General features: G+C 44.5%; 2 protein-coding genes and 1 long non-coding RNA gene across 5 annotated transcripts in view; 1 reads left to right on the top strand and 2 right to left on the bottom strand.

The window, feature by feature from the left end:
* Window positions 1-2,087: 2,087 nt before the first annotated feature.
* LOC310705459 overlaps window positions 2,088-27,780 on the bottom strand; it is a 73,770-nt gene continuing 48,077 nt past the window's right edge. The window contains exons 2-3 of the long non-coding RNA XR_014525305.1: window positions 3,405-3,519; window positions 2,088-3,287 (exon numbers count right to left, since the gene is read on the bottom strand). This is a non-coding gene — a long non-coding RNA (uncharacterized lncRNA). The remainder of the gene's footprint in view (window positions 3,288-3,404; window positions 3,520-27,780) is intronic.
* On the bottom strand, window positions 11,840-25,651 carry DCUN1D5 (defective in cullin neddylation 1 domain containing 5). The gene is made up of 9 exons (XM_083500028.1): window positions 25,180-25,651; window positions 20,228-20,319; window positions 18,896-18,966; window positions 17,192-17,283; window positions 16,346-16,454; window positions 16,159-16,263; window positions 15,275-15,377; window positions 14,527-14,602; window positions 11,840-14,428 (listed from the first exon to the last, which is right to left on the bottom strand). The coding sequence occupies exons 1-8, from the start codon at window positions 25,254-25,256 to the stop codon at window positions 14,547-14,549; spliced, it is 705 nt and encodes a 234-aa protein (XP_083356154.1). The 5' UTR covers window positions 25,257-25,651; the 3' UTR covers window positions 11,840-14,428; window positions 14,527-14,546.
* The window catches only part of DYNC2H1 (dynein cytoplasmic 2 heavy chain 1), a 164,829-nt gene continuing 164,128 nt past the window's right edge, over window positions 27,080-27,780 (top strand). For 2 of the 3 annotated variants that reach the window (XM_083499074.1, XM_083499072.1), the window contains exon 1: window positions 27,080-27,691. In XM_083499074.1, the coding sequence (XP_083355200.1) occupies window positions 27,488-27,691 (204 nt within the window). In that variant the 5' untranslated portion in view covers window positions 27,080-27,487. The remainder of the gene's footprint in view (window positions 27,692-27,780) is intronic. The other variant, XM_083499073.1, reaches the window with a different exon arrangement.

Genomic DNA, 27,780 nt, shown 5'->3' with positions numbered 1-27,780 from the left:
TTTGAGGTGTTGCAGGTATATTTCAGAAGGAGAAGGAAAGGGGAAAGAATACTTTTCACCTATGCTTCAGACAAGGGTGGGCACATGTGCCAATTTCAGCTTCTTCCAGTTTCCCTTTCTTCCAGTTTTCAGTTCAGCTCTCCACATTTTCACACTGGTTTGTGAAAATTCATTTCAGCACAAATTTCTCTTAAGGTACAATATCTTGTATCCAATTATAGCCCAATACACATGTTTTTCAAAGCAGTTTTCTCCAATATAAGCAGTTGTTATAGTATGTTCACGAATATGTGCTCTTTTATGCACACCTTACTTTAGTGTATGCCTTTTCGTAGACATTACTTTGCTGCAGAACTGCGTTGCACCATTCAGATGAATGTCAAAGGATGGTTGTGTTTTGCTTCACCTATTGTTTTGGAAAGTAGGTATTAGGTAATTTCATAATTTTATTACGGTCAAAGACCAACTCGAAAAGCACAACTAGGACAGCTTTCACAAAAATAAAATATACATTTAAAACATTGTACAACAACAGCTTAAAGATTAAAATTTGAGATAAACGCATATACACATAAAGACCTAAAATTTGGGCTACCATTCAAACTGGCCTTGCCACCATGTAGGCTGACTTTGACTGTTTTCCTAGTGAAATAATTTGTTTCAGGGAGTGGTCTGCGCCTGCAAATCTGCGTGCAGAATCTGGCAACCATCCAGGTCGTCTTGTGGTCTTTGCCTAAGAGGAGAAAATTGAGTTTAGACTTATCCGAAAGGTTAGCAAGCCTCTCCAGCTGAGGGTCAATGGTATCTCTGCGTATTTCATCATAAAAGGGACATCTAAAAAATAAATTCTTGGGGCTTCCTATTTCCACTAATGGGCAAGTGCGAAGTCTCTGAGCATACAGGACTTTTCCAAATGTTCCTTCCAAAACTGGTGAAGGCAAGGCCAAGCTTCTGGCTAGAGCAAAGGCCCTTCTTGTGTTTCTTGATGCAAGAAAATAGAGGTATGCTGCTGGGGCCACAACATAGCTCTCATTTTACTAATTAGGTAAGTTTTCCTTCAGATGTGAATAGAATTGATCTACCCTAGGTAGAAAGTGGTGCCTGCCATACTTGTTAATACCAACTGACATGTTACAGCAGCTCTTAAATTGCTGCCTAATCTGACCAGGAGCAAATGTGTGGGAACTTGCCTCTCTCTGTATACAAAAACCACAATGCCATCTGGGAGTCAGCTGACACCCAGTCAAACCCAGTCAGTTCTGCTGCATAGGAGTTGGCTGGCATCTCTGCGATGGATGTAGAAAGACTGGAGTCTTTTCCCCTGCACTGGAAATTCCCAGCAGGGAATATTTTCTGACTCTGCATTTTTGCCAGACGTTGGAAATAATAACATAAACACGCACAAAATATCCCCCAGATATCTTCTTTCTGCACGGCTGGCTCATCTTCAATTCATGGTGACCTCAGGCTAATAGTCACATTCATATTTCGGAGACAACATTGGCAAGCCGCCATGAAATGCCACCAAACGAAAATAAAAACCGGAGCAAAAACCACAAACACAAATAATATTATTGCAAATAGAGGAAGTGGAACACCACTCAGAACATACATTTCTACGCAAGTAAAATAAAATGTGTTTACAGCATTGGCCATAGAAGGGGGAGCAATATCATCATCCCGTAAAATGTTGAGAGAGGCAGGGTGGTGTAGAGGTTAGAGAGGCAGAATAGGACCTGGGAGTAAAGGTAAAAGTACCCCTGTCCATTAGGTCCAGTCGCAGACGACTCTGGGGTTGCAATGCTCATCTCGCTCTATAGGCTGAGGGAGCCGGTGTATAGCTTCCGGGTCATGTGGCCAACATGACTAAGCTGTATCTGGCGAACCAGAGCAGCACAATGAAATGCCGTTTACCTTCCCGTCAGAGCGATACCCATTTATCTACTTGCACTTGATGTGCTTTTGAACTGCTAGGTGGGCAGGAGCTGGGACCGAACCACTTAACCCATTGCAAAAGGGATGAGAAGAGAAGAGAAGAGAAGAGAAGAGAAGAGAAGAGAAGAGAAGAGAAGAGAAGAGAAACAGGCAAAGCATCACTGAAAAAGAGGACACAGCTAAAGTTTGCATATGCTAAAGTATAGGCACAAATCTGGAAAGAATGGTGATGATTTAATAAAGAGAAATCTTGCCCTTGTGAAGAAGGCTGTGACCATGTGACCTAACCCATGTGCCTCCTCTGCCTGGGGTCTAGGTGCTGATGGGCAACATCCAGGCCTCTGCTCTCCCATTTTTTGGTTCTTCATCTTGAAAATGGCCTGGGCTCCTGCCCAGGCATCTGGCTGGCCGCTGTGAGAACAGGGTATTGGACAAGATGGGCCTTTGGCCTAATCCAAAAGGGATCTTCTTGTGTTCTTATGGACTGGACAACCCTTCAAATAGAGGAACGTCATTTGACAGGTTCTCAATTTTCCGTCTAAGCCTCTCACAGGTCCCATTGTTTGATTTTGGGGGACTTGTACACAAAATGCCCCAATAGTTTGTGTGCCTTGTTTGAGAAACTCTTGGTTCCGTGATCCAGCTGAGAAGATATGCTCTATTCACTCTTTCCTGGCAACTGGGAAACCAGTTATTTCCTGTGGGCAATGTCTTTCTCCCCACCTGCAGCGTGACACAGAAACCAAGTCACCTCTTGGTCGAGATGGCCTAGGCCTACCCTTTCCGCTTCCCACTTGGAGAGGGACAGAAATGTGTGGTTTGCCTTTCCTGACTGCAAAGTACTGACAGCGACAATTTTTGTGGTTGCCATTCCTGGCAAAGTCGAGTTTCTAGGAATGTCAACCCCATGTTTAGAGGGTAAGGGTGAGCTGGCAGCCGTGAGATTATCTTACAACCCCAGCAAAAAAAGGGGGGAGGGAAAAGGGAGGGGGACCAGAGCCAGCCTAAGCAAGAATTTGGAGAGTGTAGTCAAATAAATGCAAAGGGTTTCAACATGTCCTGGAATGATAAACAGCAAATAATTGAGAAAGATCTTGAAGCCACCTATGGCTCAGTGAGTTATTTTGCATGGGGGGGGGGAGGTCATTGAGGTGCTTTGTGCATCCACGTCTAATCTTGCCCCGTTCTAAAATTTATTTTTTGGTATGGGTTTTTCTTTTTGTAAATCTACCAAAGTAAAAATAAAATAAAATAGGGATTAGGGGGTTTTCTCAGGACGGTGGAGGGTATGTGTGCTGTGTCTTCTTGGGGTAGCAGTGGTAGTTCTCATCTTTCTTCTGACAGGAAGTGCTCTGCAGGGGGAAAGGGAGAAAAATGGACAGTCAGTGAGGGTCATTGGGGGGGGGGGAGTGAGAAAAGTCCCTATTTTCCATCAGAGGAATGTTGTAGGGTATTGACAATTCACTCACCAGTATTAAAGTAAGACTCAGCTGCTAGCCTAGTTGGCTTGTGTACAAGGAATGGCAGTGACGCCATCTTGTTCTTGGCCTCAGGCTGGCCTGGGATAAGGAATGGAAAACCAGGCTGGGGAGAGAGGGAGAATGAAACAGGTTTGTTGGAATTCTGACCAGGAGCACTGCGCACTCCAACATTTTGTTGCATGCCCCACAAACACTTTCTTAAATCTCATTACAGCTAGCAGTGTCTGTATTTCAGCGCTTCACTTTTATTGAAACGGTCTCCAAGATGACTCTGATTTTGTTTGTTTATCTTGCTGCATTTATGCCCCATCTTTCCTCCAAGAAGCTCAAGGTGCACACGGTTCTCTTCTGCCTCATTTAATCTTTACAACAACCCTGCGAGGTAGATTGGGCTGAGATACTGTGCCTCACCCATGGTTCACCTAGAGAGCTTCATTGTGGCTGAGCTGGGATTTGAACTCTGGTCTCCCGGGACGCAGGTGGTGCTGTGGGTTAAAACACAGAGCCTGGGACTTGCCAATCAGAAGGTCAGCGGTTCGAATCCCCGCACCAGGGTGAGCTCCTGTTGCTCGATCCCTGCTTCTGCCAACCTAGCAGTTCGAAAGCACGTCAAAGTGCAAGTAGATAAATAGGTACTGCTCCAGCGGGAAGGTAAACGGCATTTCCATGCGCTGCTCTGGTTCGCCAGAAGCGGCTTAGTCATGTTGGCCACATGACCCGGAAGCTCCCTCGGCCAATAAAGCGAGATGAGTGCCGCAACCTCAGAGTCGGCTACAACTGGACCTAATGGTCAGGGGTCCCATTACCTTTAAGTGGACATCCTATGCAAGGCTGATACAGATACTTTGCCACCTCTCTCTTTCTGTGGCTGTGCCTGTGTGTGATAGCACAGATTTCCTCACAACAAGGTGGAACCAGCCTGCCAAAACTGGGCATTTGGAATTCTTCCAGGAGCCACAAATAATCGGGGGGGGGGGGGCACAATCAACCGATGAGCCTTGCATTGTGCATTCCTGAAGATTTATGCATAAAAGTAGTTATATACCACTCTCTCGTAAAATATCAAGATGCTGCTTCGCCAGCATGTTTTCTGCCAGGAATGCCCTGATACAGACCTCTACCTCCTGGCAGTAAGCATGCTACTGAAGCAGCATTCTGCAGGATTGAACTCTCCACTCACCAGTTGATGAGCAGAGGGTTCAAGCCTGCTCTGTGCAGGGCTCTGCTTTGCCAGTGCATTTCCTGCAGGGAAGCACATGGCAGGAATTAATTAATTAATTAATTATACCCTGCCCATCTGGCTTGGGTCTCCCCAGCCACTCTGGGCGACTCCCAACAGAATATTAAAAACACCAAACATTGAAAACTTGAAAAGTCAAGCAGTTTTTTATTTCCTTGACATCTGGTGGGAGGACGTTCCACAGGGCGGGTGCCACTACCGAGAAGGCCCTCTGCCTGGTTCCCTGTAACCTCACTTCTCGCAGTGAGGGAACCGCCAAAAGGCCCTCGGAGCTGAACCTCAGTGTCCGGGCTGAACGATGGGGGTGGAGATGCTCCTTCAGGTATACCTGGGCAAATGAACCCTGCCCCACCAGCTAGCGTCACCCAGGGACACCAGCTGCTGGCAGGTTGACATGATTTTTGGGGGAATAGCCTTGTGGACAAAATTGGATTGGCTCAGTGGCTGGAAGTTCCTCACCCCTTTGTAAGCAAATTTGATGTTTTGCCCCTCTTCTAACAGTTGACCCTGCATCAAACAATGCTTTTGAAACCATCTCTTTCAAAAGTAGCTTGTCACATAGTGGTGAAGGAGAACTACTGTCTAAGGAAATTAAGTCAAACCTCCCTACTCTGCTCTAAACAAAATTGGGCTCATGGAACTAGTTTCTGTTCTTTGGGTCTTGACCATTGACCCTGGAATATCTACCAACACCAGAAGGTTATCACTTTCAGCACGGACAAGTACTATCACCTAACTGAAAGGGCAACAAGGATGAAACTCAATCTTCCCTTCTTATTCCCTGCCCCTAACGGGGGCAGGAATCTGGATTCATTCCCCCAATCCGAATTTTTGAACCAGATCATACCTTTGTTTAACTGCATATGTTGTGGTGGAAGCTGGCCTTGAAAGTGTACAAACACCCCAAGAAAAATAAGGAAAAGTCCACGGTGCTGTAATTTTGTGAAAACTGCAAAGGAGGGGCTGGGAATGTATGATGAATCATGAGTGAGTGGACTTTAGTTGCAAACGCTTGTTATTCTGCAATTTAAGAAATCTATAAAGATAGCTTTTCATATTTCGCACTATTATAATTAGGCACTGATTCTCAGTAATGTTGTTGTTGTTTAGTCGTTTAGTCGTGTCCGACTATTCGTGACCCCATGGACCAGAGAACGCCAGGCACTCCTGTCTTCCACTGCCTCCCGCAGTTTGGTCAAACTCATGCTGGTACACTATCCAACCATCTTGTCCTCTGTCATCCCCTTCTCCTTGTGCCCTCCATCTTTCCCAACATCAGGATCTTTTCCAGGGAGTCTTCTCTTCTCATGAGATGGCCAAAGTACTGGAGTCTCAGCTTCAGGATCTGTCCTTCCAGTGAGCACTCAGGGCTGATTTCCTTAAGAATGGAGAGGTTTGATCTTCTTGCAGTCCATGGGACTCTCAAGAGTCTCCTCCAGCACCATAATAAGCATCAGTAATAAGCTAGCGTATATTTTGCCAAAATAAAAGTGGTCTCTTGAAATTATTGAAATATGCAACATTCCTATAAGTTAAATATTTTTGTGGAATTAAATCTTTTCTAAATAGATGAACAGACCCCTTGGGTTGCATTCTGTCCTGTGCTGGCTCAGCATGTCTTGCAATGAACCCAAATGATGAGACGGCTGTTTCAGCATTCACCTTTCACGCATAGGCAGCACTCCTGGAGTGGGAAGCCAGTTGGCGTAGTGGTTAGTGTCGGAATCTCCGCTCGACTGATAAAACTCATCCTCCTCTGGCCGAGTCCTCTGGAATCGCCTCCGCTGTGATTGACGACCTGAGCCTCTGATAAGGCTAGGGCACATTCCCATTCAGCAGAGAATCAAAGCAGCACATGGAAGTGATGAGATTTATGGCTATACCGCTATGCTTTATTTCTTACTATGCAGACAGAAAACACATCCTCTCTCTGTGAAAGCAGAGAGCAACTGAACAACAAAGGAGCAGGAAACCAGTAACATCACATCCGTCTCCTGTCTTCCGTGAGACTTCCAACAGTCTGCAATCCCTGGAATGTAAACAGAGTCCTGTGACTCCAAAAGCACTGCACAGTGGCAAATAGAAACTAACAGTTAGAATGTCATACAAGGATCTGGGAGACCAGACTTCAAATCTCAGCCTCACCTACCTCAAAGGGTTGTTGTGATGACAAAATGTGTGTGTGTGTGTGTGTGTGTGTGTGTGTGTGTGTGTGTGTGTGTGAACTATGTAAGCCACCTTGGGCTCCTTAGATGAAAGGTGGGATACAGACATAATAAATTAACAAGAATAGTAATAAACAAGCACCAGGGGTTGCAGAGGCCTTGGATGCAGCCCTGACACAACAGGGAAAATGCCTCAGTAGTACAATTTTAAAATCTGGGCTTAATCAGTGCCAGTAATACAACACATAATAAAAACAGCATTTGTTTTCACCTAAAAAGAAAGGCCCATTCAGGGAAAAAAAACAGGACAGCATCCTTTTGCAGCTCTGTGGAATTGGGGTGCCACGTGTTTCTTGGCTCAAGCCTACAGGGCAGGGCAACCACTGGGCACAGTGCAACATTTCTCCAATTAAATTTGGAGAGGCTGGCCAGCCATTGGGAGCTCTGCAGCAGACAGCTGCAAGTCGGCATCGAAGCTGGCGGAACATCAAGTGGCTTTGTGCTCATCTGGCAAGCACAAAGCGGCGACTGTTTTAATGCGGAAAGCTCACAGCAGCCTGGTACTTCTGCTGCAATGGGGCATGAAAAGTGATCTGATCTAGTCCCATCCTAGAATTCAGCACAGTTTTTTGGCTGTTCAGCTCCTTAGCCCATGCTGTGCCTTGATGCGAACTAAACGACTCGCATAGCAAAAAGCAAAACAAAAACCTGAGCTCACAAAGGGAGACATTAGTAAATACAAACTGCAGGAAAGAGGGAGGGCATTTGTAAATCAAGACCCTGCTCAGATGAGAGCTACTTTCTATGGACCGTGTTGGTATTCTAAAGAATGGGAACTGGGGGGGTCTGCTGCGGTTTTAATCCTCGCAGCGTGGCTCTTTAGGGCCCACATGGTGGCTTATGACTTCCACTATAAAAGACGTTCCTTGCCAACAAAGGTCCATATAGTTAAAGCTATGGTTTTCCCAGTAGTGATGTATGGAAGTGAGAGCTGGATCATAAAGAAGGCTGATCGCGAAAGAATTGATGCTTTTGAATTCTGGTGTTGGAGGAGACTCTTGAGAGTCCCATGGACTGCAAGAAGATCAAACCTCTCCATTCTGAAGGAAATCAGCCCTGAGTGCTCACTGGAAGGACAGATCCTGAAGCTGAGGCTCCAATACTTTGGCTACCTCATGAGAAGAGAAGACTCCCTTGAAAAGACCCTGATGCTGGGAAAGAATGTAAAACTAGACTAAAGTTGCTGAGCTTCCAACATAGGTTGTCCGGGTTTTCCATGACGATTTCGTGATTATTGCAAATTCCGCCTGGAATTTCCAACAGACGAATCCCAACCAGCATAAAGATAGGCAAGTGAGAGCAAACCTAGTAGAGGCTGGTCCATTAGGGAAAATGAGGTGCTGCCCCAACAACTTCAGTCTGCCCTCAACTAGACCCCACCTATATGCTTTGTGACTTGCGTCCAGTGCAGGGGTGGTGCAGCCTGTCAGTTTCCTCCCCCTGGGTGGGAGGGGGGACCAAATGAGAATTCGTTGGCTCTGCCTATCATGGGGCTCTAGCACCATCTACTGTTGGACTCCCTGTCTTCCACCCAACCAACCCCAATAGACACCAGCGGCCGGGCTGGGCAACTAAGTCCACTGGGTAACTTTGAGCCAATCACTCTCTCTCTCTCAGCCTAACCTAATAACCTCAATTATTTGAGATTCCTTGGATTCTTCTAGGTTTTTGTTTTGCGTATGTTCACATACAATAGTCTAGTCTGCCAAAGTACTAGAAGACCTCTAGTGGTAGCAGCTTGTCATATGACATAAGGTGATTTTTGCTTTTCCAATAATGGACAAGCAGAAGCTGTATTGCAAGCAGTGGTTGGAGTGCTGGACTAGAACTGGCAGACCAGGGTACAAATCCCCACTCAGCCATGATGGGCCAGTCACAATCTCTCAGCCTAACCCACCTCACAGGGTTGTGAGGATAAGATGTGAAGGGTGGGGAGGGCCTGTGTATGTCACCTTAAGCACCTTGGAGGAAAGGTGGGGGTAGAAATAGATAGATAGATAAATAAATAAATCCTGGGGTATGGTCTGAAGGTGTGCAAGGCCACCACCTTCCTGAAGCTAAGCTCATCTAGGTCTGCTCTGTGTCTGCCTGGGAACTACACATAAGCTGCCTTGGGTACAGTGATAAAAGAAAGGCAGAATATGAAGATGAACGAGCAAGGGACAATCTTGGTGGGCCAGGCTCCATAAGGCTGACAGGTACAACTGTGCTTTTTAACAACTCGAAATACTTAGTACCAGCTCTGAGGCAAAAATACCAATGGGACAGATAAAATATCAAACGGTTGGCAACTTTACAGGAGAGAAATAAGATCAGCATCCACTAGGGCAGGGGTTGGCAAGGTTTACCTCACCAGTTCACTCCAGCGGAGATCCCTCTGTGGGCCAGATTGTGTGTGTGATTTCCGGCGTCTGCGCAGACGCAATTTCCGGCGCCACGGAAGTGAGTCCCCGTGCCATGCTGTGCGCAGTGATTATTATTGCAGCGTGCAGGGATTCACCAAGCGGGCAGCTCATGGGCCGGTTAAACAACCCCTGTGGGCTGCTTGTGGCCCATGGGCCTTAGGTTGCCTATCCCTGCACTAAGGGGAAGAATTCACTGGTAAAGGATGCTCTTGACAAGAATTATTAAAGAGCAACTGCTGAAGGATCAGGTGAGTGATGAGTTCAGATGAGTGATGTTCATTCTGTTGAGGGAACAATGCAAATAGGGAAAGAGGTCACAAAGACCCTTTTGTTCACATGAGGAAGTATTAAGAGTACAGTAGTACCTCGGGTTAAGTACTTAATTCGTTCTGGAGGTCCGTTCTTAACCTGAAACTGTTCTTAACCTGAAGCACCACTTTAGCTAACGGGGCCTCCTGCTGCTGCCGCGCCGCCGGAGCACGATTTCTGTTCTTATCCTGAAGCAAAGTTCTTAACCTGAAGCACTATTTCTGGGTTAGCAGAGTGTGTAACCTGAAGCGTATGTAACTTGAAGCATATGTAACCCGAGGTACCACTGTACCCGAGGTAGTGGAAAAGCGGAATACATAGGTGCCTTATATCGAGTCAGAGAATTGTTTCTCCCATTTCAGTACTATCTACACTGATAGGCAGCTGATATTCAGGATTTCAGACAAGATGCTCTCCCTGCCCCACCTGGAGATGCTGCGGTTTGAAACTGGGACCATCTGCATGCAAGTCTAGATTTAAAATGCACAACCGTTTTTAATGTGGAATTTTTATAGTCAATGGAAACTTTTATCCCATTGGTTTCAATCTCGGTCTACAATCCTGTGGAAAACTTGAAAATCTTGACATAAATTCGGAGAAACTTCTCAACAAACCACAATACGTTTTCCTAGGTCATGGATCATAACCACCTAATCAAGTTATCCATCCTATGTCATAACATGTGGTAAAAACAAAGGCAGAAATGACACGACAGTATCAAAGCTCAAACTTGCGGCTTTATAACTTGACAAAACTTCTAAGCTGCTTTTCACCCTCCTCCCCGTAAATATATACCTATGATTGGCAACTGATTTTCTTCTTGTGGGATGGAAATACCATACTTGGAATTGAGTCAAGCCTAAATTACAGATTTGTTTATAGTTGTTCATAAAATGCTGGACGCACGTTTCCGTTTTTGCTAATAGAAGAAACTTTCTAGTTGTCTCAAGACTTAAGATCACTAGAGCTCCTACCTTCTACATTCCAGAAAGCTAAAGACACATACAAATTGCATTTCGGCATACTTTTTTTTTTTTTTAAAAAAAAAAGGTTTTACAAAAAGTCAATCAGCCGTGTCCCTGAATTTGTTGGATTTGTGCAGTACATTTTGTAAGCAGTTCCAGCACTGACCTCTCAAAGATAAAACATTGAAGACAATTGAGCCTAATGAATGCAGTTCTTTCAGGCAGCTGAACCATGGCTTCAGGTTCTTGCCACAACAAACTCATTCACTGTGTGTCAGTAATTATTAACATCTCCATGGGAATACTATTCTGTTTGGTACCATCGTTTCCACAGTTGGCAACAAGTGCTTTTGCTAAATTAACCCATCACACCAAAGAAACGGAGAATAACTCCATTATTCTGTGATGAAATCAATTGGAGACTCGGTATCTGGTATCTGTAAGTTGCTTGTTTCACAGGGATTTAAATACTTAAGCTCCCCACTCCGACCCATGCTTGTCCATTTCAAGGACTCGGGTGCTCTACAAATTTGATGGACAAAAAGAAACACCTGACTAAAATAAAGTGATGGAAACCAGTAAGTTTGTACAGTGGTACCTCAGGTTACATACGCTTCAGGTTACATACGCTTCAGGTTACAGACTCCGCTAACCCAGAAACAGTGCTTCAGGTTAAGAACAGTTTCAGGTTAAGTACGGAGCTCCGGAACAAATTAAGTACTTAACCTGAGGTACCACTGTACTTTGGAATGAATAAACTAATAGAAGCCTTAGATTGGATTTCACCAATCTAGTCAAATGGGACCTATGAAGATTTATGGAGAATTTATCACCTTGATGGTTGAGAGATTTTCTTCCGCGTGAGTGGGTATCCATACCTTACCCATAATTTTCCACTGTCAATAGTTAACATGCATGATTGACTTTAGAACCTGCTCTATAAGTATCTCCCCCCTCCCAAAAAAGGCCTGGAGTTTGCAGATGTTGAGCCCCCCTTTAAAATTAGTTTTGGTTAAAAAAATTCTTGTGTTACAAATCAAACCTTCTTATGCTACCACAGTATTTGGAAGTATTCCAGTTTTAATTAGTGTCTGACAACTGAACACTGAATACTTTTCTTTCTCTCTGTCTTTACTTTAAAAAAAAAAAGCAATATGGAAAAGCTTCTCTCAACGAAATTCTATCTTCTTGCAGAAGTGGCTCTGAACATGTAACATACACCCATTATCATTTTAACAGTATATTGGTATTTTAAAAACCACTCACAAAAAACAAGGTATAAATCCCTGAAACATGGTTTTATTAGAAGAATAGTGATAAAACCTCAGAGATACAAGTCATACACAGCAAGTTGATACCTTCACATTAAGTAAAGACACTGGCAATGGTGGAAACAACAGTCTGTCGATTTACCATGTTAATACCAGCTCCTTTGGGCTAGGTTTTTTTTTAATTAATCACTTGAATTAAAAGATGGTTTTGTTTACATTATAAACATAGTTGCGCTTTCCTGATTCGTATCTTGAGACTTTAAAAACCTGAGAGAAAGGTTTTCTAAAGCACAACACAAAGGACTGGATGCCAATCAGGATGACTCGATGGTTCAATCCTATGCATGCTTGCTCTGAGATCTGCCCCATTTTCTTCGGGGTTTAATCCCCAAGAGATTGTGCATATCACTGGTAGACGTAATTAGGATGGGGACATGTTGGAGGGGAAGCACCATGGCAAAAAACCAGGGGAGGAGAATGACCTTGTGGCGACCCGTGCCTTATCACTAGATGCAATTTCAAGCTGCTCCATCCCATTGGTATCAGAGCGCGAGAAAGTGCCCATACCAGAGGCCAGTCCAGCGCCAACTGTGACAGGCCTCCCTCGTGGCTGTACTTCTTTTAAAGCCTGCATTGCCCTCTTTTGGGAAAGACATCATCCTAAATCATAGCCTGTCCTGGGAAACACCAAAAAAGATTTTACCGAGGATTTGGGTTTGGAACAGTAAATAGCACTTTGCAAAAGCAATCTCTTAAAGAAAACATCTCATGTCTCATTTAGACACACTGCAGCATTTTTCATATCCATGCTATTAATCTGATAATGCATTTTCTTCTGCTCACTCGCACTCTGGAGGTAATCAAATAGCCATCTTGTACTGTCCAACAGTGTTCTTTTGATGCACAAACTTGCAGCCCAGAACCACCAAGTTCAATGGGACTTGCTCCCAGGTGAAATATGCTTAAGACTGCAGACTTAGGATGGTATGGCATCAAATATTAATAAGTGGCTATGTCAATACAAAAACAAAAACTGGTACAGACCATGTTCATACGAGGCTAAGAACTCTCCCAAAGTTATCTAAAATGTAATGGCATACACATTAACACAAGCAATGAAGTAAGAGCAGCAAGTTTGAAATGTTAGATGCTTCCCCTCACTCCAATCTCCTTTTTTCCTGTGCAGAATTACAGAAAAGCAAAATAACACAGTGTAAGGTCATCCCTATAAGATGACGCAAAACAATTCCAATGACTAACTTGGGTCACATACACCTGAACAGCTGGCAGAGCTGCAAAAGAAATAGCCCTTTTCTATTGAATACCCAAAACAGATACTTAAGGACTCTATGATCAGAAGGAGGGAAATGCACCAAAGCAACATCTTGTCTGGACAAAACATTCTGGATATCTTGTACTACCTGAACCTGCTTACAGTGCACACAGCACATTTCTCATTATCCTGAGCCAAATACTACCATGTCTCAACTAGCATGGTAAGCTATGGGGGTAATTAATAAAGTTGACCTAGATTTGCTAAAAGGATGATGATGTAAACAGAAATAGCATCCTGAGTGGAAGAAGGGATGCAAATGATTTCTTTAACATTCACCATGCCAACTTGTTGCCATTTCACCCCATACATTTATTTATTACAAAATAGGCCTTGGGAATTCCTATGTTTGACAGACTAAACAGCCAATCTCTCTGTCTCAAGATATATGGAAGTAGAATTTGAAGGTTATGGCAGTTATGATGGTGCTCAAATAATAAACAAGAGAGATAGGTGAGTTCAGCCTTCCGCACATGCCTTGATTTTCAATGCAACTCAGCACACACAACTGTGCCTTTTCACGTTCTTGCTAAATGGCTATGAAACACATGAGGATACGGCAACTTTTCTTAGTTCAGGCTAAGTAGACACATGAAATCCGGTAATAAAACCAAAGGTCCCACATTAAGAGATGAAGAGGAAGGAGGATCATCTGCAGTGTTTTCATTGAAGTTCTAGCTCTGCCTTCCTAGGGGTTTTTTTTAAAATATTTAGGCCAATTTCTAATCAAACACAAGTTTAATGTTTTCAAGGTCCTACAGATGCTACAGACATCACCATCCTTTTAGTACCTTTTAAGTTAATTCATAATTAAGACAATTATGAATGTTTCATTAGAAGACAAAATGTTGGGAACGGCAGAAAAAAATATTTTAAGGCCATGTCTCCATATGAAGCTGTAAACTATGGCACAAGCGATGGTGGGTGTTGGCAAAACACCAGCCAAGGCTTCGACGTTAACATTTCTTCCTAAAAACAATCATTTCATCAGCAACCTACCATATCAGATTCCTTTACAACTACAATTTTAAACACATCTCCAGGATTCAAACACTCATACAAGATACTTCTGATGCACTCTACAATGTTTTGGTTTTGAACATGGAAACCACAGTCATATTCAAGGGATATCCTTCACTTTTAAGACTGTTACAAATCTGAATCTTTATTGTTCTGAAATGCTAGAAACTTAAGACGAAACCCTCCAATTTTCAGTCTCAGAAGAGGTGTGGTTCAATGCCCATTTCACATGTAACAAGGCTTCCTTTAAAAATAAAAGGAAAAAAATGACTAAAGTTCATAAGGATGTGAACGCAACCCTTGGTTTTGACTCAGTTTTTGCAACATCACAAGATCCAGCACCTTCTTCAAAGCTGCTCTTGCTATGATGCTTGGCGAACCTTTTGCCACTCCACAAATTCATCAAGAAGAACAGGCCCTGCAGAAGAAATAATGCCAGTTATAACATGTTGCGTTTTAGTTGAATCATAACAAAGACAGAAAGAATTACGTCTTAAATCATCTTAACATGTAGCTCTTGCTCAGGAGTGGCTAACCTGTTTCAGTCACCCCTGAGGGCCACATCTCAGCAGTGGGGAGGTTAATGTATGTGTGCACATACTACACGACTCTCACGTATGCAGCACCCACATTCGCTAGGCATATACCACCTCACATATACTCACACATACACTCTCACACAAATATGCAGAGATGCATGCACACATGCAGCACTTCCAGCCTTACCCACTGCAGTACTGCGGAGGGAGTGGGAGAAATTCCTGCCTTTCATTTGCACAGAAGGATCAACGTAAAAGGCAGCATTCCCACTCACCTGCTCTCCAGTGGTGGGTTGGGGAGAGGATCCTACCCTTTAAAGAGGAGGCAGGGGACATTCCCTTCAATCTTAGCACTGCTTAGTGCTTACACTGGGGGTAAAAGATTCCTCTGCCTGCTCTTCATAGAGGATAACTCTGCCTATTTAGAGAGGATCTCCAAAGAAAAGGCAGACGGATTTTTATTTCCTGATTTCAATGCCTGAGACTGAGAGATAAATCTGTGGGGATTAAAGTATCACTTAGAGTATTTTAATTGAAATGGGAATACTCACATGCCCCATCTTCATCATAGTTGCTAAGATCTGCATGGACAGTTCTGCTGAATTCTAACACATTGTACCACTGATCTTTGTTAATTACTCTGTATTTTGACTGCTGCAGAAAAATAAGACATCAGGTCTCAGCCCGCAATGTGTTGCATTTAGGAACAATAATGTGTTCAGTTTTCTTTGCACAAGCCAAGTTATTACAGTAGCTGAGGAAATGTTTGAGGAAGAAGCAGGTGTGGGGTGGAGGAGCCGCCTTGAAGATTTATTGCCTGGGAATGGGGAACAGTGTTGTGCAAGGCTCAAAGGAAGGCATGCAAACATGGAAAAGGGCAGCTGGTAGCAAATGACATCATGTGGCGCAGAAAGGCAATGGGGTTGATATGCATAAGCACCAGGAGCTGAAGTTAATATAGAAAGCACAGGAAGTTCCAACATCTTATCCACAAGACCCACCTAGTGGTGATGTCATGCAAATCTAATTCTGCTCGCCCATTCTAAAGTAGTTCCAACAATCATAAAATATTTTGTTTCTAAGGGGTCGAAACATATGTAGGAACCCAAACATTTCTTGTGAAATATGAAGGTAGGGTGGACATAACCACTCAGCAGATGAAATTTGGTTGATGGTCAGTACAGAAATGAAACTAAGGAACTGAGTGCGTATAGAAATAGAGGCACTGTCTCCCATTCCAAAAGCAAAGAGGAAATGAAAAAAGGCTTAAACTGCCTCACTGGATTGCCTATAGTGAGACCAAGAAGGTACACATTCATAAACTGGAGATCAGCTGAGATTTTGTTTTTGTTGTTATTTACGGTGTTTTTGTAGACCTATTCACAAGGCAAATGAAATTTGCAACACCTTTTATTTTTTTAAAATATGTGCTTACCTCCAAGTATTGGTAAAATACTGAAAACAGAGGCCACGTTCTTCCAAGTAGAAGAGCTAACATAGATTTTGCAGTGTCAATATCCAGACTTCTCTGGTCTTTATCCTAAAGAGATTTTAAAAAAGGCAGCACTCAGATATAAATGGCAAGTTCCTTGCATGTTTTTATAAGGAGAAGATGCACTTACCCTTGCAAAATCGAAGGCATATCTGTAGATATTCTTAAATGTTGAAATATCATTCAGTTGAGAGCGCAAAAAATCAAATTTACTCTGCAGCTTTTCTGTGCAGTCACATCTTAAAATAAAAGATTAAGAAATTACATGCCAAACATTCTTTTTTGGGGGGAGAGGAGACAGAAATATATAAAACACACTTTTTCAATGCACACTTTTAACAAAATAGTAGAAAAGCATTTAAACTACCAGGATTAGGGCTGTTTCTACAGAGAATATACAAATAGAGGTTCAAAGGACATTCTCGGAACAAGGAATACTGGAAGGTTGTACCCTGTCTACCCTGTCTGGCCTCACTGACCAGTGAAGAAATAGCTGCAGTGAGCTTCCTTCCCTCTTGGCTGTCAAAAAGATGCCTGGTCTAACCACCAATTGACCTAGGACTTCAGTGGGGAGGACATTATTACTCTCGTTCAGCTTTCCTCAACGTGGTGCTCTTCATTTGTTTTGGACTATAACTCCTATCAGCCCCAGCCAGATAAAATAGGAGAAATATTATTATGCATCAAACAGCCTGCAAGTTGATTTTTTTTTTTTACAACTGTATAAATCACACAGCAATACTTCATAGGAGTACTTGCTTTTCTGATATTTTTTTAAAAGCAGAGTTCAACACAAAGTTCAGTGGTCTTTAAGTTAGGAGCACCAGAAAGTGACAGGACCTTTCCAGTCAAAGCCAAAAGCCCTCTTGATAATAGTGCCCAACATTCCATCTGTCGTGCTCTTTGCTAAGGTTCTGTAGAAAAAGTTTGCACTTTCAGCCATGCATGAAAATGATTTCAAATATAAAAAGCTTACTGTAATGAGGTCATCCCCTTTAACCATTCTTCCTTTGTAAAAAATCCCATGCTTTCAGCCTCCAGTTTCCAGGCTAAAACTAGCATAATAATCTGTATGGGAATGGGAATGGGAAAAGGGAGAAATTAAAATTCAAGATATCTGATGGACTGCCTGCACCTGTTTCCGCCTGCTGCACATGGAGATCTATAATGGAGGCCCTCCTCATGTGTTGATTTCCTACATCAACAAGGTTGGGCGCCATGAGGGAGAGAGCCTTTTCCATGGTTGTTCCATGGTTTTGGAACTTCCTGCCAGCAGATCTATGGCAGGCTCCTATGCTTCAAGCCTTTTGGAAGGTCCTAACGACATACCTCTTCTGACAGGCATGCTGTTGTCCCGCGGGTACTAATGTAGACCAATCAGGACAGAAATATATTGATGATGGTTGTTTCGCATCCTGACTATTTTCTGCTATTGATTTCAATTGTCTTACTGCCTGGTTGTTCTGGGGGGGATTCTTATAGTTTTATGTTTGTTGTACTGATGATATTTTGTAATTTTTATGTAAGCAGCTTCAGACCAGCATCTGGAAAGATGCTCCAATAATAACTTAATAACATATGTTTACAAGAAAAACACTATCTATTTAACACCTGGTTTATTTTCTCTGAACAGCAATACAAATCCACAAGGATTCAAAATGAAGATGTGATTTAAAATTAGCTCAACTGTAGAAGACTTTCCCCCTTATGTTTTGTGGCGTTATCTTGGCAAAGACGTAACCAAACCTGAGTTTGTTGAGATAATGCAAAACCATTTTATTAGGTAGTTATTGCAATATATAGTTTCATACGTAAGAAAATGAACCAATTGCTATTCTTGAGTTTTCTGATACAAAGTAACCGTTAACTAAAGGTGTACATTATTGTAATGTCAGGTCTCAATATTTCTGGTCATCACGGCAACTGTGCAGCTGCCTTGTGAACAAGGAGACGGGTGACCAGACTTCTTGTAAAATTTGAAGCTGTGGAGGGGTGTGCAAATACAGTATATATCAGCCTAGCAGTTACGGGGTGATCCAAGATTGCGAGGTAAACTGGGGTTGTTTGGCTGCTTCACTGAGGAGCTGTCTGGTTTAACACTCCTCTGAGCTCCCAAGCTGGTCTGCTCCTTCCTGGCTTTTCCTGTAGGAATGACTGGTAGAAGGCTGTCTTGGCTGTAGATCCATGGAGGCACTCAACTAACAACAGACTCCTCACCTTCCTCTCGTACAAGGGTGTTGGGGAGGATTTATTGAAATGGGAGGGGAGAGAAATCTGGTGACCACAATCTCTGATTTGGATACCAAGGCCAGCCAAAATTACTGACCCCTAGATATTGTTATTTATTAAACAACCATTTCTATTAAGAATTCGGTGTGTTCAGTACATATATATATAGAGAGAGAAAGTTATAAAATTTTTTGGTCTACTTCAATATTTTGTAGCTGCTTGTACAGCTACTGTGAGTCACTGTAAACATCATTTTATGGAAAGGCAGCATAGAAATCTGATGAAGAGGCATGTGTATTGGAGAACTGGTGAATGGGGAGGGGTTAAGCACATCGATTTCCACCAGTAAAATTAATGAACAATGCAAGTGAAGAAGACGTTTGTTAGGGAGGAGGAGGAAAGCTTGAAAATCTGAGTCTAACGATTATTGGTCTTTAGGGACAAGACTTACATTTTCAGGTTCAACGCCAATGTCCTCACAGAATTTCTCCATTCCTTCTGGCCCTACCACTTCATCATCACCTTCAAAACAAAAGAAATCAAGCTAACACATGCCATACAAATATCATACTAGTCTTACTTCTGATCCGACAAAATGCTTGGCGGCACATCCATATTTGGATTGGCTCAGAGATATTAACAGACACAGGAAGGGTTAAGCACTCCCTGCCTTTGTGCCAGTTATCTACTATAAATTGTCCCTAACTCAGTTGTTCAGACACCCGGGGTCCCTGGACCTAGAACAATGCCACTGAACACACGGCTGCAAATGTCGCAAGACCAATTTAAGCAATACATTGTTGGATATATTTGGTTTAGGACTACTATCCTGAACCAAGAGTCCTAACTGAGAAGCATGTCTTCCAGTTCATCAACTCAGTTCACTGTGTGTTTGGAGTGAGATAGCCAAATTTCAACCACCTCAGTATGCCTGAGGGAATGTCATGCCACTGTTTACAGTTCTGAACAAACAGAGGCAATTATTCAAGGGACTCTCTTCAATGCTTTCAGTTCAGCCTCAGATTAACCCCTTTTTCTGTGAAAGCACAGAGGTTTAAACAAGCTAAGTGGTTAGTGCAGCGTATCTGATTACACAAAACAGGCTCTCATTCACTTACATACAAAGACACATTAAAACATAATTCTGCAGTTTGGAGCGAGATATAATCATCCCAAACTGGTGTTCTTCTCAAGAGGCTCCAAATTCTTGATGCTTCAGTATTTCCTTAAGGGTCAGTAGATGTTTATGAGTGAAACAAAAACAGAGCCTCAGATAAGAATGGCCTTTTACTGTTGACTGACAAGTGCCAGGAGTGAACCTCATGGACTTTTGGGTAGAAGGGACAGGCAAACAATGTTAAGGTAAGCAACTATTCCTTCAGTTATTGTCTGCAAGGCCGTCTTGCAAGCTTCAAGCGGTTTTAAAAAATTGGACACTGTGGACAAATGCCCCCCACCCTATTATGCTTAAGTACGTGTAAGTGAAATACCGTAGTTTTTGCTCTATAAGACGCACCAGACCATAAGACAAAACCCATAGTTTTTGGAGGAGGAAAACAAGAAAAAAAATATTCTGAATCCCAGAAGCCAGAACAGCAAGAGGGTGCGCAGTGAAAGCAGTGATCCCTCTTGCTGTTCTGGCTTCTGGGATAGCTGCGCAGCCTGCATTCGCTCCATAAGACCAAAAAATACGTAGTTATTTTGAGGAGGAAAGAAACAGCTATCAATTATTACTAAATAAGCGAAGCAAAAACTAGAGTTTAGAAATGTACCAGCTTCATACCTGCATATTCATAAAACCAAGCCAGGCACTTCTTGCTTGAAAAATGCTCCTCCCCACTTATCACTTTACTAGAAGCTTGAGACCTGCAGTAGCTTATGAAGACATAAGAAAAACCTACAGTAAATATCACTTCTTGGGAAAATTCCCAATAGCAAGTTATTAAAAACAGGCACATTTTTTAAGAAAAAACCAGCAACCACCCCAAAGTATACCTAAAATGAATGTGTACTGTTTGATCATGACTTGCTGAGTTTAAAAAGTTTCAGAGTGTTTACAGTTACAGAATGTCAGATTGAGAGTATTCCTTGCTTCTTCGTCTTTAAGTAAACACGTAGGTATTCCACATTTCAAAGAAACAAACAGAAATACAATGCAGGCTGCTCAAAGATTCCAGCTTCATTCCTACCCAGCTGCAGAGTCTGGCTTGTCATGTCATCAAAACTCAGGCTCAGGGTTTGTTTCTCTCCAACTAAACCATGAACCAGAACAAACCTTGGTTAAATGCTTGCTTGGAGAGAAAGCTGGGGTTTGGATGACACGACAAGCCAACCTCTGGCTTATTTTGTTTGTGGTGTGGCAGCAGCAGGAGCAAGATGGGAACTTTTGAACAGTGTGCACCAACATGCTGCTCATTCACATTAAACCAGTTTGTTTTAAACTATAGTTTTAGGCAGCACACAAACTGGGCCACTATATGTTTGAAATCAGAAATAATTTAGGTCCTCACAAAGTGCACTTAATAGTTAAAATAACTAAGTATCTTAGAAAACTTTGAAAACTGCACTGCCATTCAGATACACCGCTGAGCAAAGGAGCTCTGGATTTGGAAGTAACCATAACTGATGCATATCTTGATGTACATCTCTAGGCAAACTACTGGATGTGCCTTCTGAAGCATATGGGGATCTGCATCCCTATCATGGCCACTAACTGTTATGCACAACAGTGCTTGCAAGTACAGGCACCAATACTAGTTTAATTGTAGAACAAAGGATAAACAAAATGATCCATGGGAAATCGAGGAAAAAGCTCTGCCCTCAGATAAGTGTTTTCTATTGCTTTCTGGCCTGACAGTAGCAGTGATCATAGATGTAAATTAATGTTGATGGACTATGCAAAATATATTCTCAGCAATCGCTAAAATTAAACCCTCTGTTGTTCTGAACCTAACCTATTTGACATAATGAAGTTCTTTGGCCATGGAAATGGACTGGCTACTTACTAGAACCTCAAACTGTGTGAAATCTGTTACAACTTGAAGGGGACTCTAGCTTTTACTATCCATTCACTCAGGAAAGCAAGTTACTTGTTTAATTTGGTGGTGGACTGGCAACTGAATGAGTTCAAGATGACTTTACATCCCTGTCTTTATATTATGTTATGGTGCCTTGAGTGCTGTTTTTAATGTTTCAAGTCTATTGTAGGCAGTTTGAAACCTTATCCTAAAGGCAGGGAACAGAATAAAATTGTTGTAATGGTTTCATCTTAATTATGTTACCTTGACTGTATGCCCTACTAAATGCAAAGGGACTTATTTTCTAGTTTTCAGCCTTAAAAACATATGTCTTCTCAACTGTACATGGCAGCTAAGAGTCAATGGTTTTTACATGTCATGTAATAATGGTATCTGTGACTAGCAGTTTCATCTGAAAACAAAGTTTCAGGTTTAACTCCCAGGTGCCGCTGAACACTCATACCCCATGAAGTATTTTAATGGAAGTCATAACAGTGCTGCACTTCACTCAACTGTTGCTGCTAATAAGCACTTGACAATTTGATGTTTAAAGTGAAGCATCTAATCCATTCTGTTCCTGAATGGATAATTAAACATAGCTTCAAGTACAGAAAAGCAAAGTGCAAGAATTTACTATTCATGGTGTTGCCAATTTTGTGCATATGATATCTGCACAGATGCCTTTAGAATCATGTTGACTTCTGCGCATGACAAATGGCAACCTGGGTAACTGGATTGTCAGAAACTCATCCACTAACAGCCAACACATATGTAGCTAAAGCTGCCCCAAATTGCTTCACTATTTGCCTCTGTCTCCACTTTCCTCCTAATGCTCTGTTAGTATCCCTCACGTTGAATGTCAGATGGTAAGCTCCTATGGGCAAGGACTCGCTTTATTGTACTCTAAAATGCTGTGGACACTGAAAGAACTATATACATTTTGTTCTGCTGCAGCCACTGCTCACTCCACTCATTGACCATTTTCTCCTTCCTCTTATTTAAGAAATCTGTCCTGATGCAAGCTGGAAGGGAAGACAGATGGCAGAATGTGAAGGGGATGCCTGAATCTATATTCTGAGCTGGGGGGCAGGCAAGAGATGAAAGTTGCAACCTGGCTATCCCAAATGTATTTCAATGCATCATCCTAAATATTTCTGCTATCTGGAATGTGGCAAGATTTTTGAGTGGCCCTATGAAATTACGTCACCATAGATCCTAAGAGCCATCTTCGTACCTCATGATGTCTGGTCAGTTTTATCCTAAAGTATCTCCTACCATGTTTCATTAACTGTGTTGTGTTCTGATCCATGTATATAATGCACTTTTTATGCCAGTAAAGGAGATTGGTTGAATATTTCTGCCACTGCTTCCATCTGCAATACCAGCCTATTTGATTATATTACATTGGTGCATATTAAGTAAAAAAACAAAACTGCTTCCAGGAAATTAAAATCCAATAGTCTGAATGTAGAACAATGGTGTTACTTGCACTTAGCAACAGATACTGATTTGTGCAAGCATTTGGCTATATGTGTAATAAGAAATCTAATGGCAAGCATCTCTTTGTAGGGAACACAGTTTCTTACCACACATAAAACAAAACATGATTTTCCAATGTGTAGGACATGGCCATGAGAAACTAATGGCCTAACACCCAGACAGACTTTATACTAGATATATGAGACTATCTAGAGTTTGGTAGCATAAGCAGAATTGTTACCCTAATTTATGGAACAAATAGTTGTTCTTTGTCTGACACAAAAGCCACTAAATCAAGGTTTCTCAAAGCAGTACATGGGGTGGTGCAGGGAGGGGAGGGTTGTTCGTGTGCCTTCCCAGAACTGAGTATCATTGCCAGTTCCTGAGAGGAAGAGGCCTAGGGAGCTCAGCATGCTGTGAAGCCAATCCAGTGCTCCTGCAAGCATACCCACACTGTGCTGTGCTTCCCACTCATCTCAGGGACTAGCAGCAATCATTGGTGTTGGGAAGGCACATGACCAGCACTGCTCTGCCCTGTCCATGTTGCCCAACTGACTGCTACTGTTCAAATAACAGTAGCATGCAAAATAAGGTAGCAATAAAGGTTGCATTAAGCGCTTCCTTGGAGGTCACATATACACCACAATTTCAGAGCACTTGTATACTACTTCAGCAGTGATGGAGAATCCTGGGAACTACAGCTTGTTAAGGGTGCTGAGAAATAACTCTGGAGGGTAATTTGAAGAACTGTTTCCCTGTATTTTAGTTTACATTAGAGAAAACGGTTGAGATATATAATAGAGATGGGTAAGACCTTGGTATAGATGCTATGGTGGAAGCCAAACGGGAGGTCTTTGGAAGTCAGACTGCGCTCCTGCAGTGGTGGTTGCATCTTTCTGCTGTATAGAATTAGCATATGTGACATGCAGAGGATAAGTAGATAGAACTTTAGGGATTGAGTTGATTATCTCTGGACAGATAAAGCACACAGGCATTTCTGTCACAGGGAAATGGTCTCACAGGAGAAGTGAACGTATGCACCTTGGAGCAGAGACCTATCCTGTTACTCTGAAAATACTATATAAACATGAACAGACCACTATAAAAGCATTAAGTGATTCATTCTGTTGCATGGAGGAAGTTGGAAATAGTAGGTGGGGAACCTCCTTTCTTTAGAGATGCTGTCAAAGTCTGGCATCATAAACCAGCACAACATGACCCAGTTATGACACAGCTTGGCAAGAGCTTAGAGAGGAAGAGATACAGCACATATTTTGCACACATAACGTCCCACATTAAACCACTGGCGTCATTGAACAAGGTTGGGAAATGCCCATTCAAAACCATGCAGATCTGCTGCCGGTCTTGGTAGACAATACTAAGCTACATGAAGGAATGGCCTGACTCTGCATTAGCTGGCTTCCGATGAGGCAATGCCAATTCAAGATCTACAGGCCGGGGACACAAAGTGAATAAAGTCCATACATGAGATAGGGCCTGGCTGGTGGTGCAAAGAAAGGCTGTTGGTGTTTCTGTTCAGAACCAGCGCCGCAAGACAAGCAGGCGCAACTATTTGACAAAGGCCTACTGCAGCATTATGCATTGCTTGATAGAAGAACTACAGCTGCACGTTCGCAACACTGCTTCAGTGGTACACACGGGAAGGAGTGTGTGTGTGTGCGCGCGTGCATGTGTGTATGCGAAGGTGCCCCAAGGCACATACCAAGTTTTGCTCAGGGCGGGGCAGAGATATAAGGGTGAAAAATGAAAGGATATGCATAACCTGCAATAAGTTATGGAAGCTTCACTTGGCGCAAGGATAGGGTACAACCTGGCCTATGTGTCAGAAAAGGTGAGGTGCAAACATAGTAGCCAACTAGGGACCCGAGGTCCCTTCACCCCCCCCCCTAAAATATTTGAGGGGAACGCCACCCCAATTTGTAGGCCATTGCCATTCCAATAGCATTCATGTGCCTCATCGTGTGATTTATGTGGGAAGGGGCATACCTGCCCCCCCCCAAATATTTAAGATGGCACCTCTGGGTGCAAATGCAAGAGGGGAGGTGAACCCCCCTCGCTAAAGGCTGCCTTCCTGGTATCACAAAAGACCCTCTCCCGCCTTGTGTCACCAAGGCAACGGGTGTGGAGGGGGAAAGGGAAGCCACTCGGTCCCCACCCCGGTTCCCCCCCCCCCCGCCGCGGAGCTGGGCCCGTCCGCCGCCGCGGTGGCTGTTGCTACCTGCTGATTTTGCACTTCTTGAGGCCCGTCTCGTCCCCCGCCTGCCCCGAGGATTTGCGCTTCTTCTTCACGGGCATCTCCCTCGGTTCGCCCCGGACGGGGGCGCGGAGACGGAGGGCCGCGGGGCCCCTCGGAAAGTGGGAGGGAGCCGCCGCCTCTTCCTTCCCTCGCGGCTGAGGAGGAGGAGGAGGCGGAGGAGGCGGCGGAGAAGCTGCCGGTGCCGTCGCGGCTCTTGCCTTCCTTCCCCTCAGCTCGTCGCCACCGCCGCCGCCGCCGCGCCTGGTAGATTCAGGTGTGGGAAGGAGGAATATGGGGCGGGGGGGAGAGCGAAAGAAAGAGCTTTCCTGAGGGAGAAGCGGCGGCGGCGGCGGCAACGCCGGTAAAGAGCGGAAGAGGAGGAGACGCGCCGCGCCGCCCCGGAGAGGCGGGAGCAGGAAGTGACAGAGGCGCGCCTCGAACGCGCGCGCGCGCGCCTCGCAGCGAAGGCTCGTCCAGCCTGCCCCCGTCGCCGGGCGGAGCTAATAGACGGGGGCGGAGCCAACACGCTGGCCCCGCCCCGCCGGGGGGGAAGGTCGTGACGCAGCCTGCCTAAGGGCCGCTGAGGGGACAGCGGGGCGTTGTGAGCCGACAATAAGCGTGCGCTTCGCCCAGCTCCCCTCTCCCGTTACTTTTTTAAAAAAATAAAATTGCGCGCGCGTGTGTGGTTTTTTTTAAGGACTCGAGCCCCCCACACCCCCTTAGTTAAGCAGCACCGTTAGCCGTAGGCATGTTTACTCAGGAGCAAGCCCAGTGGAGATCAAGGGGAGGGGGTGTTGCACCCCAAGGACATCGCATCTGGGGAAGCGAGCTGTAGCCCACTATCTGGTCCTTTGGACTACAACTCCCATAAGCCTGCCTGGGGGACGGGGGCTGATGGGAGTTGTAGTCCAAAGTGGCTGGCAAAGGCGGGCTTATGTCATAAATAATAAGCTTGCTGTAGGCAAGCTTCACTCTGCCCCAAGATCTCTACGGGGAAGCAGCATCTGAAGCCCAGCCGGCTCCTGCTGGTCAAGGTGGAAAGTGAGGTGTGGGGTGGCTCGTTTTCTTTTTTGCCCTTAGCCTTAGCAGCGCCGGATTGAGGGTCCTGCGGTTAGTTCCCCCACATACAGTGTGCCGAGCCCAGGCGGTACAAAATAGCAATAGGAAGACTATTCGTGTAAAAAGCAAATTACAAAAGGATTTACAGTACAGTACTGTGAAAATAAGAAATATTTTTTTTGGCGGGGGCAAATTTTGTCCTCGCTCAGGGCGCCGCATCGCTAAAGTCCACCCCGGCCTCACAATCCGGTGGCCCCTGAGCCAGGTCAGCTCTGCCTTGCACCTGAAAAGGCCACTTTCGGGGCTACCACCAACTAGACTCCCAATATGATTAGGCAGCGTTCGGGGCTTCACTACAGTATAACAATCAGTGATGGTCCTCTCCATAAGCGGAGAGAGGGTCGTGTGCTTCATCCTGGCTGCCTGCCATTCATCAACCTCTGCGAGTTAACAATTGCAACTTAGTTGCCCAAAGAGTTTATGTTGTTCAGGAAACAGCATGTTGGTTACTCATTCAATGATGCAAACTCGCAGTACTGTACAATTGTTTGTTTTTAAAAGACTTTTAAAGAGAAAACAATCCATTCAGTTAAACTGTTGTTTAACATAAATAAATAAAAACCAACGACAACCCAGCAGTTCCCTCGGGCTCTTTCCGGAGTAGCAAACGGGAGTCTCGCTACACTAGCCCTGGGCGATCCAAGCCCCGCTTGCTTTCATATTTCACGTGGCGCGCAGAACCTGCCTGGCGATTGCCGATCTCGCGTTCTGGAAAGCGGCCGTGGCTTGCTCTGGCCTGGGAAGGCGCGCGCGCACGCGCAGACGGCTTCCTCGGGGGTTGGCGGCCGCCATTTTTGCCCCGCGTTACCATAGCAACCGGGCCTCGCATCGCCGCCGGGCCTCCCAGCCCGGCTTCTCTCCTGTCTCTTGAGGCTGGGCCGTGTAGTAGCAGCTCTATCGCCCACCCACCCCACCTCCCCGCCTCTCAGCGAACCGCTCCCTGCTTGGTATGCCTTGTCGGGCCCCCTTCCCCTTCGACACCGGTTTTACTTAAATAGCCTTCACTGCCCACTTTTGTTTCGTATCGTGAGGCAATCCTAACGAGGCCTGGAAAATCGCCCCCCCCCCGTCTCTTTCACCAGATCCCGGGTCGAGTCCCCAACGTGATGCCCGTCTGAAGAGCTCTCTTCATCCCAGGTCCCCCGAGCCTCCCGCGCTTCTGCCGGCCGCCATGCCTCTGGACGGGGACGGCGATGGAGACAAGAGGAAGATCTTCATTTCGGCCACGGCCGCCAACTACTTCGGTCTGTCGTCGTCCGCCAGCCTCGCCCCGCTCTCGGGCGGCCCCGAGCTGGCCAACTTCTTGGACGACGGCAACGAGTTCCTGCTGTGCGTGCAGCACTCGGAGGACCACCAGATCGTGGTCTCCAACAGGGTACGGGGCTTGCCTTCCTGAGAAGCTGCGGCTCCGAGCAACGCAAGTCGAGCCACGACGGCGGAGCCCCGTAGAATCCAAGGGGGATC

This window comes from Podarcis liolepis, assembly GCF_965112155.1.
Source record: "Podarcis liolepis genome assembly, chromosome: 4".
Classification (NCBI taxonomy): domain Eukaryota; kingdom Metazoa; phylum Chordata; class Lepidosauria; order Squamata; family Lacertidae; genus Podarcis; species Podarcis liolepis.
This window is presented reverse-complemented; position numbering and strand designations above follow the sequence as displayed.